General features: G+C 40.4%; 3 protein-coding genes across 4 annotated transcripts; all 3 read left to right on the top strand.

The window, feature by feature from the left end:
- On the top strand, window positions 1-2585 carry slc18a3a (solute carrier family 18 member 3a). Its single transcript, XM_038736850.1, has one exon. It carries the CDS (start codon window positions 438-440, stop codon window positions 1989-1991), a length of 1554 nt encoding a protein of 517 aa, XP_038592778.1. The 5' UTR covers window positions 1-437; the 3' UTR covers window positions 1992-2585.
- A 745-nt stretch (window positions 2586-3330) lies between these two features.
- chata (choline O-acetyltransferase a) lies at window positions 3331-12032 on the top strand. The gene is made up of 15 exons (XM_038736853.1): window positions 3331-3485; window positions 3833-3926; window positions 4322-4513; window positions 4925-5043; window positions 5644-5697; window positions 5803-5983; window positions 7557-7734; window positions 7821-7990; window positions 8355-8455; window positions 8573-8701; window positions 8787-8909; window positions 9003-9144; window positions 9374-9436; window positions 9529-9666; window positions 10624-12032. Exons 2-15 carry the CDS (start codon window positions 3885-3887, stop codon window positions 11056-11058), a joined length of 2067 nt encoding a protein of 688 aa, XP_038592781.1. The 5' UTR covers window positions 3331-3485; window positions 3833-3884; the 3' UTR covers window positions 11059-12032.
- Window positions 12033-12412: 380 nt separating this feature from the next.
- Window positions 12413-13224, top strand: cunh10orf53 (chromosome unknown C10orf53 homolog). Of its 2 annotated transcripts, none has more exons than XM_038738014.1 (3): window positions 12413-12801; window positions 12907-13026; window positions 13113-13224. In XM_038738014.1, the coding sequence occupies exons 1-3, from the start codon at window positions 12708-12710 to the stop codon at window positions 13175-13177; spliced, it is 279 nt and encodes a 92-aa protein (XP_038593942.1). In that variant the 5' UTR covers window positions 12413-12707; the 3' UTR covers window positions 13178-13224. The 2 variants fall into 2 exon arrangements, with proteins under 2 accessions (XP_038593942.1, XP_038593943.1); XM_038738015.1 differs by having other exon boundaries at window positions 12697-12775; window positions 12871-13026.
- Window positions 13225-14155: the final 931 nt, after the last annotated feature.

Genomic DNA, 14155 nt, shown 5'->3' with positions numbered 1-14155 from the left:
CAGGTGACTGGAGACAGCTGGGAGCGTTTGGGAGCCGGAAGCGCGCAGCAGACGAATCTAAAACAGCTAGTGCGCCAATGGAGCCGGCACTGTGAGCTGTAGGTGAATCCCCAACCTGTAACTGCAGTCCGGGACCAGCGCGTCACCTGAATGACGGGATATGAGACAATGAAGCAACTAGGGACGACGGGGATAAAACGAGTCCAAGTCACGGGAGTGGAAAAGTGCGTGCGATGACGGACGGCGCAAGGGACAGGGAAGAGGTAAAGCAGAGGAAAGTTATCTAGCTCATTAGCAGGGCTCCCGGTGTTGGATAAGAAAACGAAATCAAAGACAGAACAGATGTACCAAGCGTGCGTAATTCTGTAAACAAATCAACTTGGGGAGCCGATTTTCTTTTTCAAAAGACAAGACCAGAGCCAGAAAGGGAGAAAATTATGGAGTCGGAGGGGACCACAGAGGGACAAGCCAATAATTTAGCGCAATCTGCCGCCTCCAAACTGTCCAAGATGGGCGAAAGAACTAAACAACTGGGCAATGTAATCCAAGACCCAGTTCGCCAGAAACGGATTATTCTAGTAATAGTCTGTGTAGTACTTTTGTTAGACAACATGCTTTACATGGTAATTGTGCCAATTATACCCGATTACCTTGAAGGGCTACAGAATGCAGCGGATCTTGCCCAAGCTGCTGCACCACACATCAACTCCACTAACAGCACCCAAGTACCCAAGGGGAACTTCGACCTACAGATTGGTGTTCTTTTTGCCTCCAAGGCCATCCTGCAGCTCCTAGTGAACCCCTTAAGTGGAACATTTATAGACAGAGTCGGGTACGACATTCCACTCTTCATCGGTCTCAATGTCATGTTTCTCTCCACCATTATTTTTGCCTTCGCAGATAACTACGCGACTCTGTTCCTGGCGCGCAGCATGCAGGGCCTCGGCTCGGCTTTCGCGGACACTTCGGGGATAGCTCTGATCGCAGACAAGTACCAAGAGGAGAAAGAGAGGAGCAAAGCGCTGGGTATTGCCTTGGCTTTCATTTCTTTTGGAAGTCTTGTGGCGCCCCCCTTCGGAGGTGTCCTCTATCAGTTCGCAGGGAAGCGGGTGCCTTTCCTGATTCTGGCCTCGATCTGTCTCATCGATGGCATAATGTGCCTGATTGTGCTGAAACCTTTCTCTAATCGAGAGAGAGAAAACATGCCAGTGGGAACCCCCATCTATAAACTGATGATTGATCCATATATTGCTGTAGTGGCTGGTGCTCTGACAATTTGTAACATCCCTCTAGCCTTCCTGGAGCCCACAATTGCCACCTGGATGGAGGAGAACATGCACGCCAGTCAGTGGGAGATCGGTATGACGTGGTTCCCTGCCTTCTTCCCTCATGTCTTAGGTGTATATCTCACTGTCAAATTAGCAGCCAAGTACCCACATCTCCAGTGGTTTTACGGGGCTATAGGTATGGTGTTCATAGGCGCAAGCTCCTGCACAGTGCCAGCCTGTAAAAACTTTGGACAGCTCATGATCCCTCTGTGCGGAATCTGTTTTGGCATCGCCTTCGTGGACACGGCGCTCCTGCCGACACTGGGTTTCCTAGTGGATGTGCGACATGTGTCGGTGTATGGAAGTGTGTACGCCATTGCAGACATCTCTTACTGCGTGGCCTATGCCCTGGGGCCGGTGGTGGCAGGACAGATAGTGCACGACCTGGGCTTTGTTCAGCTCAACTTGGGCATGGGCCTCGCCAATGTACTTTACGCACCGGCGCTCCTTCTGCTGAAGAACGTGACAAAGATGAAACCTTCTTTCTCCGAGCGAAATATGCTCCTGGAGGATGGCCCAACGGGACTGTATGATACGATTAAGATGGAGCAACGAGAGAAGAAGAGAAAGGGGTTGTGCACAACGATCGACGAGAACGGCACTGAAACCTTTGCGCAACGGTCGTATTCAGAGGAGGAATCCTCAGGAGGAGAGTATGCGTAAAATACCTTTAACTGAGTGAAACTATCAAAGTGCCCATGTAGAGCTGTGTGCATCCCATCCGATCAAATCAATTGCATAACACGATTAGGATTGTGTAACAACATAAATCATTTTCCTGCTTCTGGTGACAATTTCCCCCGGGTATTGTCAAATCAAGTAGCTTCAAGCTTTTGCAGTAGAAAGGCGCTCGCTGGCGTTTGTTCATCTTAAAGTAGGAGTATTGTGAACGATTTGTTGACATAAATGTCTATTCATTAACAGTATGTATCACTGTATCAAAAACTGACTCATATCGTATTCAGGGATTATGTGTAAATGTATTTTAAACAAAACTGTAATGTATCTGCGTCTTTCAATGTAAACTGTATTTATTTTGCCAGAGTTGTGCTGCTAAACTCAATATGCAATATGTCACACGTCAGTTTTAGAAAGATAAAACAGATGGACATGAACGGAAATCTACTTCTTGATGTCTGTTTATTTTGTTTATTTTGGATGATGTACTCCTGGAATGCATAGCCTCGTTGTATAATCTGCACTGTACATACATGTATATTCATGTACATAATTAAATCAATATTATGTGAATGATAATGTTTATGTTTTTTTAATTTAGGCAATTAATGAAATTATTTATTTCTGCATAAGACAATTGTTACTTCCTCTACAAGTGAAGGAATCCATACTAATAGAATCATAATGATGACACGATGTTGCTTTTAAAATTATGGTTATATTTAGAAAACGTTTTTCACTTATACACATTCCTGGATTTTCCCTTTGAATAAGCATTAATTGAACAATCGAATATCAAAGTTATTAAGCCTAAACTGAGGAAGTTTTGTGCTTCTTACTAGTACTATAAAACAGCCAATATAGAAAAGGTAATTATCTGAATTAAAAACAGTTAGGGAACAAAATATAATAATAGTTTTATATAGGATCCTGACGTTAATACTGTGTGGAAAATCAGCAGTTTGTCAGGGCATCTACGCTTGTCCAAAATGCAAATCTTTGCATGTAATATTCAATACACAACGCCAATTAAACCAGTCAGATGCAGTGAGGTGGAAGCAATGCATTCGCCCAAATTGCTGACGAAAAGTGTTGAAAATTCAAAAAGCCAAGGGAAGAAGTCCATGCTAAACACATCCTAATTGTTCTTCTGTGAGCACCTTAGGCCGTTCAGACGTTGTCTAAATAAGGTGGGGCGAGGATGTGAATTGCCAAATAAACTTCTTGGCGAATAGCAGGACTTCTGGGAGGAGCCTGGCTGCCAGGAGGGTGAGGTATCACTCTCAGCATCTCTCCTGAGCCAGCGAAGGAGTTGTGTGCTCTTGTCATGCTGGGGATTTAAAGATGCTCAAAATGATGAAGGATCATAGTTGTGAAATTTAAAAGAAATTTTGCCAGAAATGGACTAAAGTCTAGATGGATAAACCTAAACTCAGTGCTTGAGCCCCGGGACAAGTGGGATTGTGTTTTTTCTTTCTGGTGAGTAAAACATTTCATTTTTATGTAATGATTAATTTAAATTTAAATTTCGTGCATTTATTAGTGTTATTCATGATCGCATGCTGACATCAAATGCGCAGGTTTTCGAAACAATTTTGAAAATGATGCCGCAAGTGAACATCTCCCAAGGTGCGCATTCTTGTATTTTCTTAGTAGATAGCCTATGCTTTATTTATTGAGTAGCACTGTACATTTGTTGTAAATATCCCCACAGTTGTGTTACATTTAAAGACAACTACAGATTGACTGACTGTTTTAACTTTCAGTTTTAAATCGCACTCATTTGTCGGAACTTGATCCTGAGATCATTTTATTTGTGGACACAGACTCGGTCTCAGAGGAAATCAGCATACTTGGCTCCTGCTCTGCACCGCCAACATGCCAGTTCTGGACGAGGAGCCCTCCATAGGGGGCGGAGATGTAAATATCTTATATCTGACTTATTTCTACATCTGTTTTACAGGAATATGCATGAGAGAAAAACTGTTTTATCAATTAGGACCGCCAAAATTTTTGTATGTAAAGAATATTAAGATTCAGTAATGAAATCGACTTTTAAAAAAGTATCCATGATTTTTAAGAATAGATTACTATACTGTGACATTTTAATTAAATATTTCCTTATTCTGAGTCAAGTGAAGTTAATAATCTACAAGTTTGAAGTTGTTCTCAGTAATTGTTATTTATTTAAAGCATTTTCTTGATAAACTCATACTGCTTGTGTGTTAGAGGAGACTGGCAAGTTTTCACATGTTGATGCACAGTCACAAATTTAGAAACATTTTTGATGATTTGTTATCCCCGACGCTGTTCAGGGTCTTCCAAAGCTGCCGCTCCCCGCCCTGAAAGACACACTGGACATGTACCTGCGGTGTATGAAGCACCTGCTCACAGAGGAGCAGTTCAACAAGACTCAAAATATAGTGAAGCAGTTTGGAGCCCCTGGAGGAGTGGGGGAGCTACTACAGAGCAAACTCATGGAGAGGAGGGAGAACAAGGCAAACTGGGTAAACAGATGGTGTGCAAATCCAAAAACAAGGTGTCAGCTAGCAACACTAAGGACTATGATTAATTATTAAAACCTAAAACTTTAAAGTTAAGATAAATTCTTCAGTAAATAATGCTGTGGTAAAAATACACAGTTTTAAAGGGCAAACCTCTGACATTTTTATATATATATTAAATGTACCATTACTGCATTACCGATGTAAACAAACCTTTCACAGTATTGGAAAACATTTACAGACTTAAGTCTGTAAGACTCAGTCTGTGTAGACTTATCAATCAATTTCAAACCGATAGCCACATTCAACATTGTGTTTTCTTTGCTTGTGTTGGTGCTCCTCCTTTGTTCACTATTAGATCACAATTACCAATAGATTGTGCCTTTAAAAAAATTCCTCTATTTCCTACTGCAGGTGTATGAATACTGGCTGAATGACATGTACCTGAACAACAGACTGGCTCTGCCCGTCAACTCCAGTCCTGTGATGGTCTTCCCTAAGCAGAACTTTAGGGCTCCCATCGACTCTCTAAGGTATTAGACAGTGCACAAGCAAGAAAAGTGAGTCATGAGAGAAACCTCACGCTGTGATACAATAAGACAAGACAAACCAATATATTGTCATGCAGTAGCACTGTCCCTTGTAAGCCATCCTCTAATGTAAAAGAACAAGCTGTGATTGCCATACATCAAGTTACCACTTGACAGGCGATATTTCATTAGTGCAGGAAGACTTGAGAAATGATAGTGAACTGTATAAATAACTCACAGACTGGCTTTAATAGATTATAGCAAATTGAACACTTCGTTGCTACACATTGACAGATAGGGTCATTATCCAGAACACCTTGAGGGCTGAGAGGCCAGGCCACGCTACAGGTGGCAAGGTTGATAGACAATGAAGGCTGTGGTTTGGTTGACAGGGTATTGATCTGGGACTGGCTCCTTAACCAGATGATTTACATATAGCATTTGCATTGTTAAGTGTAATGCTTTACACAAGAACATGGCTAAGAGCGGCAATCATTATCCCATGCAGGCTCAGTGAGTGTGCAAAGGAGCGACAACAACGTGTACAACGTGTGTGTTTCTTTTTTGGGAACTATTTTACAATGGGAATTTTTTCTTTTCTAGGTTTGCTGCACACTTAATTTCTGGAGTTTTGGAGTACAAGACTCTCCTTGATGCGTAAGTCACAATGAGAGTATTAATGAACTTGAGAGATTCAGTCACAATAGAATTATTTTCTATGTGTAAGTAAAAGGCCTGACAAAGTCGCGTGTCTGTGTGTAGACGTGCACTGCCCGTGGACTACGCCCGGGGCCAGCTGGCTGGAACTCCTCTATGTATGGAGCAATACTATCGCCTCTTCTCTTCCTACCGTCTACCGGGGCCTGAGAGGGACACACTAGTGGCCCAGGAGAGTAGCGTGATGCCAGAACCTGAACACATCATTGTGGCTTGTAAAAACCAGGTCAGACACAGTGAAAAAGAAACCCAAAGTTGTCATGGACTTGTTTGACAAAACAATACCAAGGTCCAATTTCTCAAGTTTCAAAGTCTCCAGTTGGAGATGGATCAGTTGATGTGTGAGCTCAGCGCTTTCAGGACCTCTCAATTGTGATGGCTTATAAGCATAAAAATTCATTCTTGACTTTGAAAACAGTAGTTTGACAATCAACCTCAACTCAAGGTCCATTTACTTTTTCCCTAGGTTTCAACCATCTGACATGCTGTCTTTAATCTGAAGGTCAAGAATGAACTTTCATCCCTAACGTATGATCTAATACAGATTAGGTCCTAAATATGCCATGGATTAATCACCTCAGGTGACCTCACAACAACCAGAGAACAAAAAACAATGTCTACAGCGAGTTTCACTTACTTAGAGTGAGAATTAGACTATACATTGTGTCCCTGTCACAGAAGAACATATGGATCATCACTTGCGACTGATGATATTGTAAACAGGCTCTGTGGACACTATACTCACTTATCTCCCAATGAGTGATTAACAGCCACAGCCCACCGACAACTGCTCTCTGTTAAGTTAATTATCAGCCAGCAGCTTTCAGCATGCCACTGTGTTGCAACTCCACAGAAAATGTGCTCAAATAAGCATTCAGATAACTGAAACACTTGTGATGATCCCATAAGAAGTAACGTCAGTTGTTCCCACTTGCAATAATTGCTGAATATGAAGATAAAAACATCAGATTCAGATTTATCTCAATTTAGTTTAGCTTTCCAGATTAAAGAACCCATCTATCACAGATTGAAAAATATTGAAATAGTTCCAATGGAAACTTTAGTGTTCAATCTTTATCTATTTTTTTTATGACAACTCTTATTTTATGTTGTTAGTCTTGGACAGCATTCCTAACCCTAATAAGTTAATTGCAGAGAGCTGTGAACATTGTGACATTGCTGAATATCCAGGATGCTTAGCTACAAGTCCAACAAGGCATAAGCAGCTAGATAATGATTAAAAACCAATAACCAAACATATTTGGAAGAGAAAACACTGGTAAACATTGAACAGTGAACAATGAAAACTAACCTAAACAACCTGTAGTAAACATCCACCACAGTCTACAGGCCAATAGCCTGGTTTAGTCACACACTGTTTTCCAATGCAGTGAGGGATTATTACAGATATTTTGGTTTTGGTAACCTGTAGTTTGACCTGCAAATAAAGGAATAGATAAGAATAGATAATCTGGCTATACTGCAGGCTTTTTTACAACATGTCTTATTGTACATTGATCTTTCATGTTACTTTCCCAGTTGGGACTTTGTTGTAGCAATGTTGCCTAATTTTCAAATCCCAGCCATCACTTCAGTAAATATGATGTTATCATACCTGATAGATTCCTTTAATCCTCTGTTGCCCTTCAGCATGGACACCCTACCAGATGTCCCCATGTGTTCATGTCTTAAGGAAAACAATTATCCTATGTGCTTCAGCCTGCAGTATAGATTCCCAGCTAAAACATCAGGGACAAGTGCATTGAAACAGCCTATGTCTGATCTGAACCCCTGTCCAGTTCTTTGTGCTGGATGTGGTGATCAACTTCCGCCGACTGAATGAAAGAGACCTGCTGACTCAGCTGGAGAAGATCGCCAGGATGGCTGGCAGCGAAGAAGAGCGGCTCCCACCTATTGGTCTTCTCACTTCAGATGGACGGACAGAGTGGGCCGAGGCTCGTAGTGTGCTAATGAGAGGTAGGTCTTTGAATAGTTTTTAAGTCCAGTGGATCTCAGTGTATTTGTCCCACATAATTGACTTATTTTAACGTATTATCCTCTAGAGTCTACTAACAGGGACTCTCTGGACATGATCGAGCGTTGTCTGTGTCTGGTCTGTCTTGATGACGCCACTGGGCCTGAGCTAAGTGACACCACACGTGCCATGCTGATGCTGCACGGCGGAGGAGTGGCCAAGAATGGGGGCAACCGCTGGTATGACAAGCCGATGCAGGTTAGTGAGCACATTTGGCTATTAAGGCTACTTTAATGTGCGCCTTCTTGACTTGTTGCACACTGTGAATCTCACTGGTTAAACCATTGTTATTGAAGAAAAGAAGAAAGAAGGAGGTGAGGACAAAAGGAATGTAGATGAAGCATGGATGTTATACAGTAGGGTTGAGTTACCGCCTTAATTACTGAGGACATCACATCTGGATGTAATGTAAAGTTAAGAATTTACATTTAAAGAAATTCTGATGGAAGCTGGGTGTTCCCATTGAATTACATGTTTGATGTAACTTTCATGTAACTTTAATCTATCATTGCAGTTTGGTTTAACTCAAGAAAATGGCACTGAAAATATACATTACTGTCAGTTTGTCGTAGGAGCTGATGGCTGCTGCGGAGTCGTGTGTGAACACTCACCATTTGAAGGAATTGTACTAGTGCAGTGTACAGAGTATCTACTCAAATACATGTAAGAAATAATGCAACATAGGTGTGTGCTATTTAGCGGCATATTCTCAGAAAATCCAAATAAGATTATACTTAAAAATATATTTTTTAATTATATTATATTCCCATGTGATATCAGGATTGGCAGCCCATCAAAGCTGGTGAGGGCTGCAAGTGTGAGCGAGCTGCATGCACCACGCAGACTCCGCTGGAAATGTACTCCAGAGATTCACAAACTCCTTGCCTCTTCCGCTGACAAACTACAGAGGTCTGGCTCTTCTCTGGTTTCTGTATACTCAAACAAATGAATACATGCTTTCAGCTCATAGCAGGATTCATTCTTATCTGCTCAGGCTGGTGAAAAATCTGGACATGAATGTCCACAAATTCCACGATTACGGGAAAGAGTTTATCAAAAAGCAGAAAATGAGTCCAGATGCCTACATCCAGGTTGCTCTTCAGTTAGCCTACTACCGGTAAGAAAAAGATAAATATATATCAGGATTCTGACATGTCACTTTAACCCGGGGCTCCAAGCTACAAGGCTTTCTCTTTGTGTGTTACTCTAGATGTCACGGCAGAACAGTGTCGACGTATGAGAGCGCTTCTATACGGCGTTTTCAGGAAGGCAGAGTGGACAACATCCGCTCTGCCACACCAGAAGCCATGGCCTTTGCAAAAGCAATGACTGATGGGGAACTAAGCACAGGCGTAAGATGATTGGGATGTTACAGTCATACTGTCTAATTTAAATGACTGCTGTTACAGAGTAAAAACTCAGTTTGAATGATGTGATGAAATGTAATATAATGATGTCATTCGATTTTGTACTTCATGATGTAGTAGACTGTACTTGATGTGCTCCACCCTGAAAAACTGCTTACTGTAAATAAAGGTATTTAATAGTCTAGCATTGATTCTCAGTTGTTTGTTTCTCCAGGATACAGAAAAGATGGAGCTGTTACGAGATGCCATAACTGCACAGACAAATTATACTATTCTGGTAAATATTCTCTAATCTCATCCAGATTTCTATTGCAAAAAGTACAAGTAAAATACAATTAGCCTACAATATGCATTAATTCTCCTTTTCAGGCTATTACAGGGAAGGCAATAGACAATCACTTACTGGGACTTCGTGAAATTGCACATGAACTGAAGTTGGAGAAGCCAGAAATATTCAAAGACGAAGCCCATCTCATCAGTAATCAGTTCATTCTCTCTACAAGCCAGGTATGGTCTTATGAATTTAGAACATTAAGCTGTAGCTATACTTAATCAAAAATGTTTTAGAAAGGGACACTCCACAAATCTATGAAGTTCAGTTTAACATGGAGTACCGCTCAGTCTTCGGTATTCTCAGCTTTTGTCTGAGAATTAACATTTTTAACAAAAAAGCCTAAGCCACAAACGGGAGGAGTGGGGTTTAAGAGAAGTACGCGTTTAGGAGCCAAGATGGTTCTAATGAAAGTAGCGCTGCAACTAATGATTATTGTTGTTATAGATTAATCTGCAGATTACATTCTCAATTGATTGATTCATTGTTTGTTCTGTAAAATATCAGAAAACAATGAAAACTGACGATCACAATATCCTAAAACACAAGGTGATGTCATCCAATGTCTTGCTTTGTCGGACCAACAGTCCAAAACTCCAAAATATTTAATATATTATAACATAAGAACAAGAAACACTTTAAATCCTCACATTTGAGAACCTGGAACCATCAGATTTTTTGCATTTTTGCCTGAAAAATGATTTAAATGATCAATTTATTATCTATATTATCTAAAAGTTGCACATTCATTTTGTTTTCAATCGACCAATCGATTAATTGTTGCAGCTTTAAATGAAAGACACTACAGAATCCAGCATTTTTGGAGCTTGACCCATACTAGAGACAAAAGTCAGGATATCTCAGCCTCAGCTGGTTTATTTTTGATAATTCTTTTCTGTCTCTTCTGAATTACCCAAATTTATGAAAGTGCAATACTAAATCTGCAAGCACATACCTGTGCTGTTTCACCAGAGGTGACACTAGAGAGATAGAGATTTTTTTTTGATAAAATGCCAGTTAGTTATAACTGCAATTTAGGTTTTCTTTATATAACTGGCAGACAACAAACTTTACAACACACACCTAATAAAACGGACAGTGTTCAGTACTGAAGGATTCCACTCTTCCCTCAGGTCCCTACTACTGTTGAGATGTTCTGCTGCTACGGACCTGTGGTTCCAAATGGCTATGGAGCATGCTACAACCCTCAGTCAGAGCACATTATCTTCTCTGTGTCCAGTTTCCACGAGAGCCTGCAGACATGTTCAGCAGAATTTGTCAAGTGTCTGGTGCGTGGACTCCTGGACATGAGGGATCTGTGCAATAAATGTAACTCCAGCTCCAATCCGACCGAGCAAAGACGGGGTCAGACGCTGGAGACGCACACGCAAACAGACACAAACTGGCAAAACAAAACACCGCAGCAGAGACCAGCTGACCTGACCAAGAATCAGCAACCACTGCCACAGGTTCTGCTGGAGACACCGGACCAGACTAAAGTAGAGGCTCATACCAAGACTCCATCACAGGGAGAGGCACAAGCTTTAAAGAATGGAAGTCAATCATAGGAAACTGTCAGTGCCATTCAAAATAGTGGTGGTGTGAGTTTAAATGTGTGTTTTTTGTGCTGCAACAACGTATTTCTCAAGTCATTCACAAATATACATAAACTGTAAAACAAAATGTAAAGCTGTTTTGTTGTTAATTGTATTGTTAAGTGTATTAGGTGCTGCTGATGATGTAATTCAAATGTATGTCAAAGTGGCTACTGTCCGTACGTAAAATAAACTTGTGCTTTTGATTGTTGTTTTGCACTAAATTGAGATGAATTAGCCAAAGAATAGAGTATTTTTATTGCTGTTGACAACCAGTGCTACTGATACGGTTGGTGGGAAACATAAAAATTACAGAAAAGAGAGTCTAGCACTCAGAATTCACTCTCCTTTTTCCATGTCTGCATCATTTTGTCCGTGAAGCCTGTCAGTTAGTTTGATGGAGCAAAAGTAGTCTGTGAGTTATGATAAATGGTTGATTGTGTCATCGTATGTCAACTTGCAAATCGCATGCTACTATCTAATGATTTTCTGAAGATTATGGTACAATTGTAAAACTAGAATCTTCTATGCAATATCTGTTTGTGTTGTCTTTGTAAATGGCTGTCTATCGTACCAACAATAGATGTCATATTACTAAAATGTCTGTTGAAAAATGTATTATTTTATAAAATCATTAGATGTGAGTTCATACTGTACTGTATTCTGTATACTGAGACTTGTGTTGTGCTTGTGCACACAAGAAACAAAAAGCAAGTGATCAAGGGATCATTAGTCTATCAAAGAATGTTAAGTGTGATGAAAACTGTGCATTTGTAAATTTATGAGAAGAATATATCAATTAAGTTATTTATTTTTGTATGATATAGCCTACTGTTACAGGGTGTAAATGCAAGTTTGAAAAGTATGAAACTTACTAACCAGAAGTGATCTCTGTGTTTATGACTGTCCAAGTGTTGTATTTATGAAGTCCTGTTGAAGATTAAAAGAAAACAAAATCAAATAAAGACTTGTGTTCATTTTACTGAATAGATGCATATCAATATAATGTTAAAGTTTAAAAAAATCTCCCCTGATTGTGGTTTATGAAAAATGTCACCTTGCACACACATCCACTTAGTGCACATTACAGGTACTGAAGCATCTGAACATGTCAGAATTGCTCTGAATGTATTGACCATGTTGCTATGTGGAACCAGAATATGTATTTTAAGGAAAACTGAGACTATAGCCTATACAAAACACATTATTAAAAAACGTTGCATCCATAAATTTAAGAAAAATTACAAACAACGTTCTTCCCTTTCATTCCACTACTCATCCATAGCTGGACATAGCCTGCACTACGCTCCCTGTTCCCCACCCACATGCCCCAAAATATAATTATATTATATAATTATGACATAGTAAGGTTAGTTATTAAGACCTAAGGAAAAGTAATAAAGTTCCTTGAAAGTAATTTTCATAAAGTGGAATTAGCATTTTACTCATACTATCATACTACTATAAAAGTAGGCTACAATCAGAATTTTGTGGTTCTCATATTGTAATTTAGTGTGTCTAAAGCATTAACAGCCTAATGCTGAATAGGGAATCCTGCACACATTTTGGGAAAGGAGTCCGCGTGCATTGTGTTACAGTTACCCAGGTGATCACAACAAACAATGCCGAGAAACGCGCGAGTGACAATTTGCAGCGGACCTTATGAATCCAACGGGGTCGTCAAACACAGGTCCCGCCGCCTGCAGGGTCTCCAGGGTATGTTTCTCTCCGCATCAGAGTCTAATTAGGATACCTGCTTGTTGTCTGTTTTCTTGAATGTTTTAGGTGAGGTCAAACATTGTCCATCCAATATGTCGGCAGCCGCTTTGAGAGCGCGCGGACACCACAGCGTCTTGGAAGAAACGAGCGATTGGAACATGGTGGAGCTCGCTGTCAACGGGGAGATCGTCTTCAGCTGTAATATAAAGCAGCTGCAGTTTGGTGAGTTTGGTTAGGACGGATAGCGGACACTGTGATGTCAAAGCGCTGAGCGTTCTGGCAACCCGCGCTGTGCTTTTTCCCCGAAGGTGGAGATGGAGAACTGGACCCTGTTTGCAAAGAAGCTGTAACTGCTGTGGAGAACGCTTACTGAAGATAACCATTTAGATTTTAAATTAAAAAATATAAAACACCAATGTGCATATTTGCTTTTTTCTTATTCAACAACTCAGTCTAGTAAGAGTACAATTACTTTGTGAATAAATGCAGGTATTGATTGCTGCATGGATTCATATGTGATACTGCATGCCCCCCCCCCCCCCCCCCCAAATTCGCACATACACTGCATGTTAGTAATTTGATTAAGTGCAGATTTGTAAGAGATTTGCATCATTAGAGGACAATTTCAACTAAGCTGGGACCTGCATTATTAATCTTGTCATCCAGTCTTTTTTAAGAGGGTGCCTGTGTCAAAATATGGTTTTTAAGACATTTATCATTTTTGTTTTCATTAGGTTCACATGGAGCATATTCCAGGGTTATGTTTATTCCTAAATTATGTTTAATTAACACACTCTAACTGACACAAAGAAAAAAAAAATGGTAGTAGGTTTATGGGTTGATTTCTGGGTCTCTAGGCAAATTATGAATCTGACATATAGTCCGCTGTCTGCACGTTACTTAATGAGAAGTTGGGAGAGACAGGGTACACAAATGGTGAACAGTGGGTGATAGATGTGGAGTTGGAGGTCAATAGGGGCCCGACAGCCAAGTTTAACCCTGGTGCCCCTTTAAGGCTATGAGTATTTCACCTAGTATTTGTTTCATTAAAGCAAGACTGTATAGGAACTTTTTCTCAGGTGAACGGCCACTGTGGCCACAAGTAACAAGTATGGAAAAACAGTAAATGAAACCACCTGCTCAGTAGTATTTATAACAGTAGCACTGACTCTAATGTCAGCTACACAGCATTATCTTTCCCAAGTTTGCAAACAGTTTGGCTAACATTTAGCCACCATAAGTTACTAGTCACACCAGAGTTCAGAGTTAGTCCGTAACAGCAAAACTTTGTGTCTTGAAATGAAGGGTAAATATTACTGCTTACAATTTCAACTTTTCATTTGTAAAAGGA

This window comes from Micropterus salmoides, unplaced genomic scaffold (genome assembly GCF_014851395.1).
Source record: "Micropterus salmoides isolate LMB-PRFRI ecotype aquatic unplaced genomic scaffold, ASM1485139v1 Ms_hic_scaffold_22, whole genome shotgun sequence".
In the NCBI taxonomy this organism is placed as follows: Eukaryota; Metazoa; Chordata; class Actinopteri; order Centrarchiformes; family Centrarchidae; genus Micropterus; species Micropterus salmoides.
The sequence above is the reverse complement of the archived record's forward strand: the minus strand, read 5'-3'. Positions and strand labels throughout refer to the sequence as shown.

Bases quoted from the DNA above. Each gene is read 5' to 3' on its own strand.
- slc18a3a (XM_038736850.1), top strand. From the start codon at position 438: ATGGAGTCGGAGGGGACCACAGAGGGACAAGCCAATAATTTAGCGCAA.
- chata (XM_038736853.1), top strand. From the start codon at position 3,885: ATGCCAGTTCTGGACGAGGAGCCCTCCATAGGGGGCGGAGAT. The intron at 5,044-5,643 runs GTATTAGACAGT...TTTCTTTTCTAG, and splicing joins GCTCCCATCGACTCTCTAAG to GTTTGCTGCACACTTAATTT. The intron at 8,456-8,572 runs GTAAGAAATAAT...ATGTGATATCAG, and splicing joins GAGTATCTACTCAAATACAT to GATTGGCAGCCCATCAAAGC.
- cunh10orf53 (XM_038738014.1), top strand. From the start codon at position 12,708: ATGCCGAGAAACGCGCGAGTGACAATTTGCAGCGGACCTTATGAATCC. The intron at 12,802-12,906 runs GTATGTTTCTCT...ATATGTCGGCAG, and splicing joins CCGCCTGCAGGGTCTCCAGG to CCGCTTTGAGAGCGCGCGGA. The intron at 13,027-13,112 runs GTGAGTTTGGTT...TTTTCCCCGAAG, and splicing joins TATAAAGCAGCTGCAGTTTG to GTGGAGATGGAGAACTGGAC.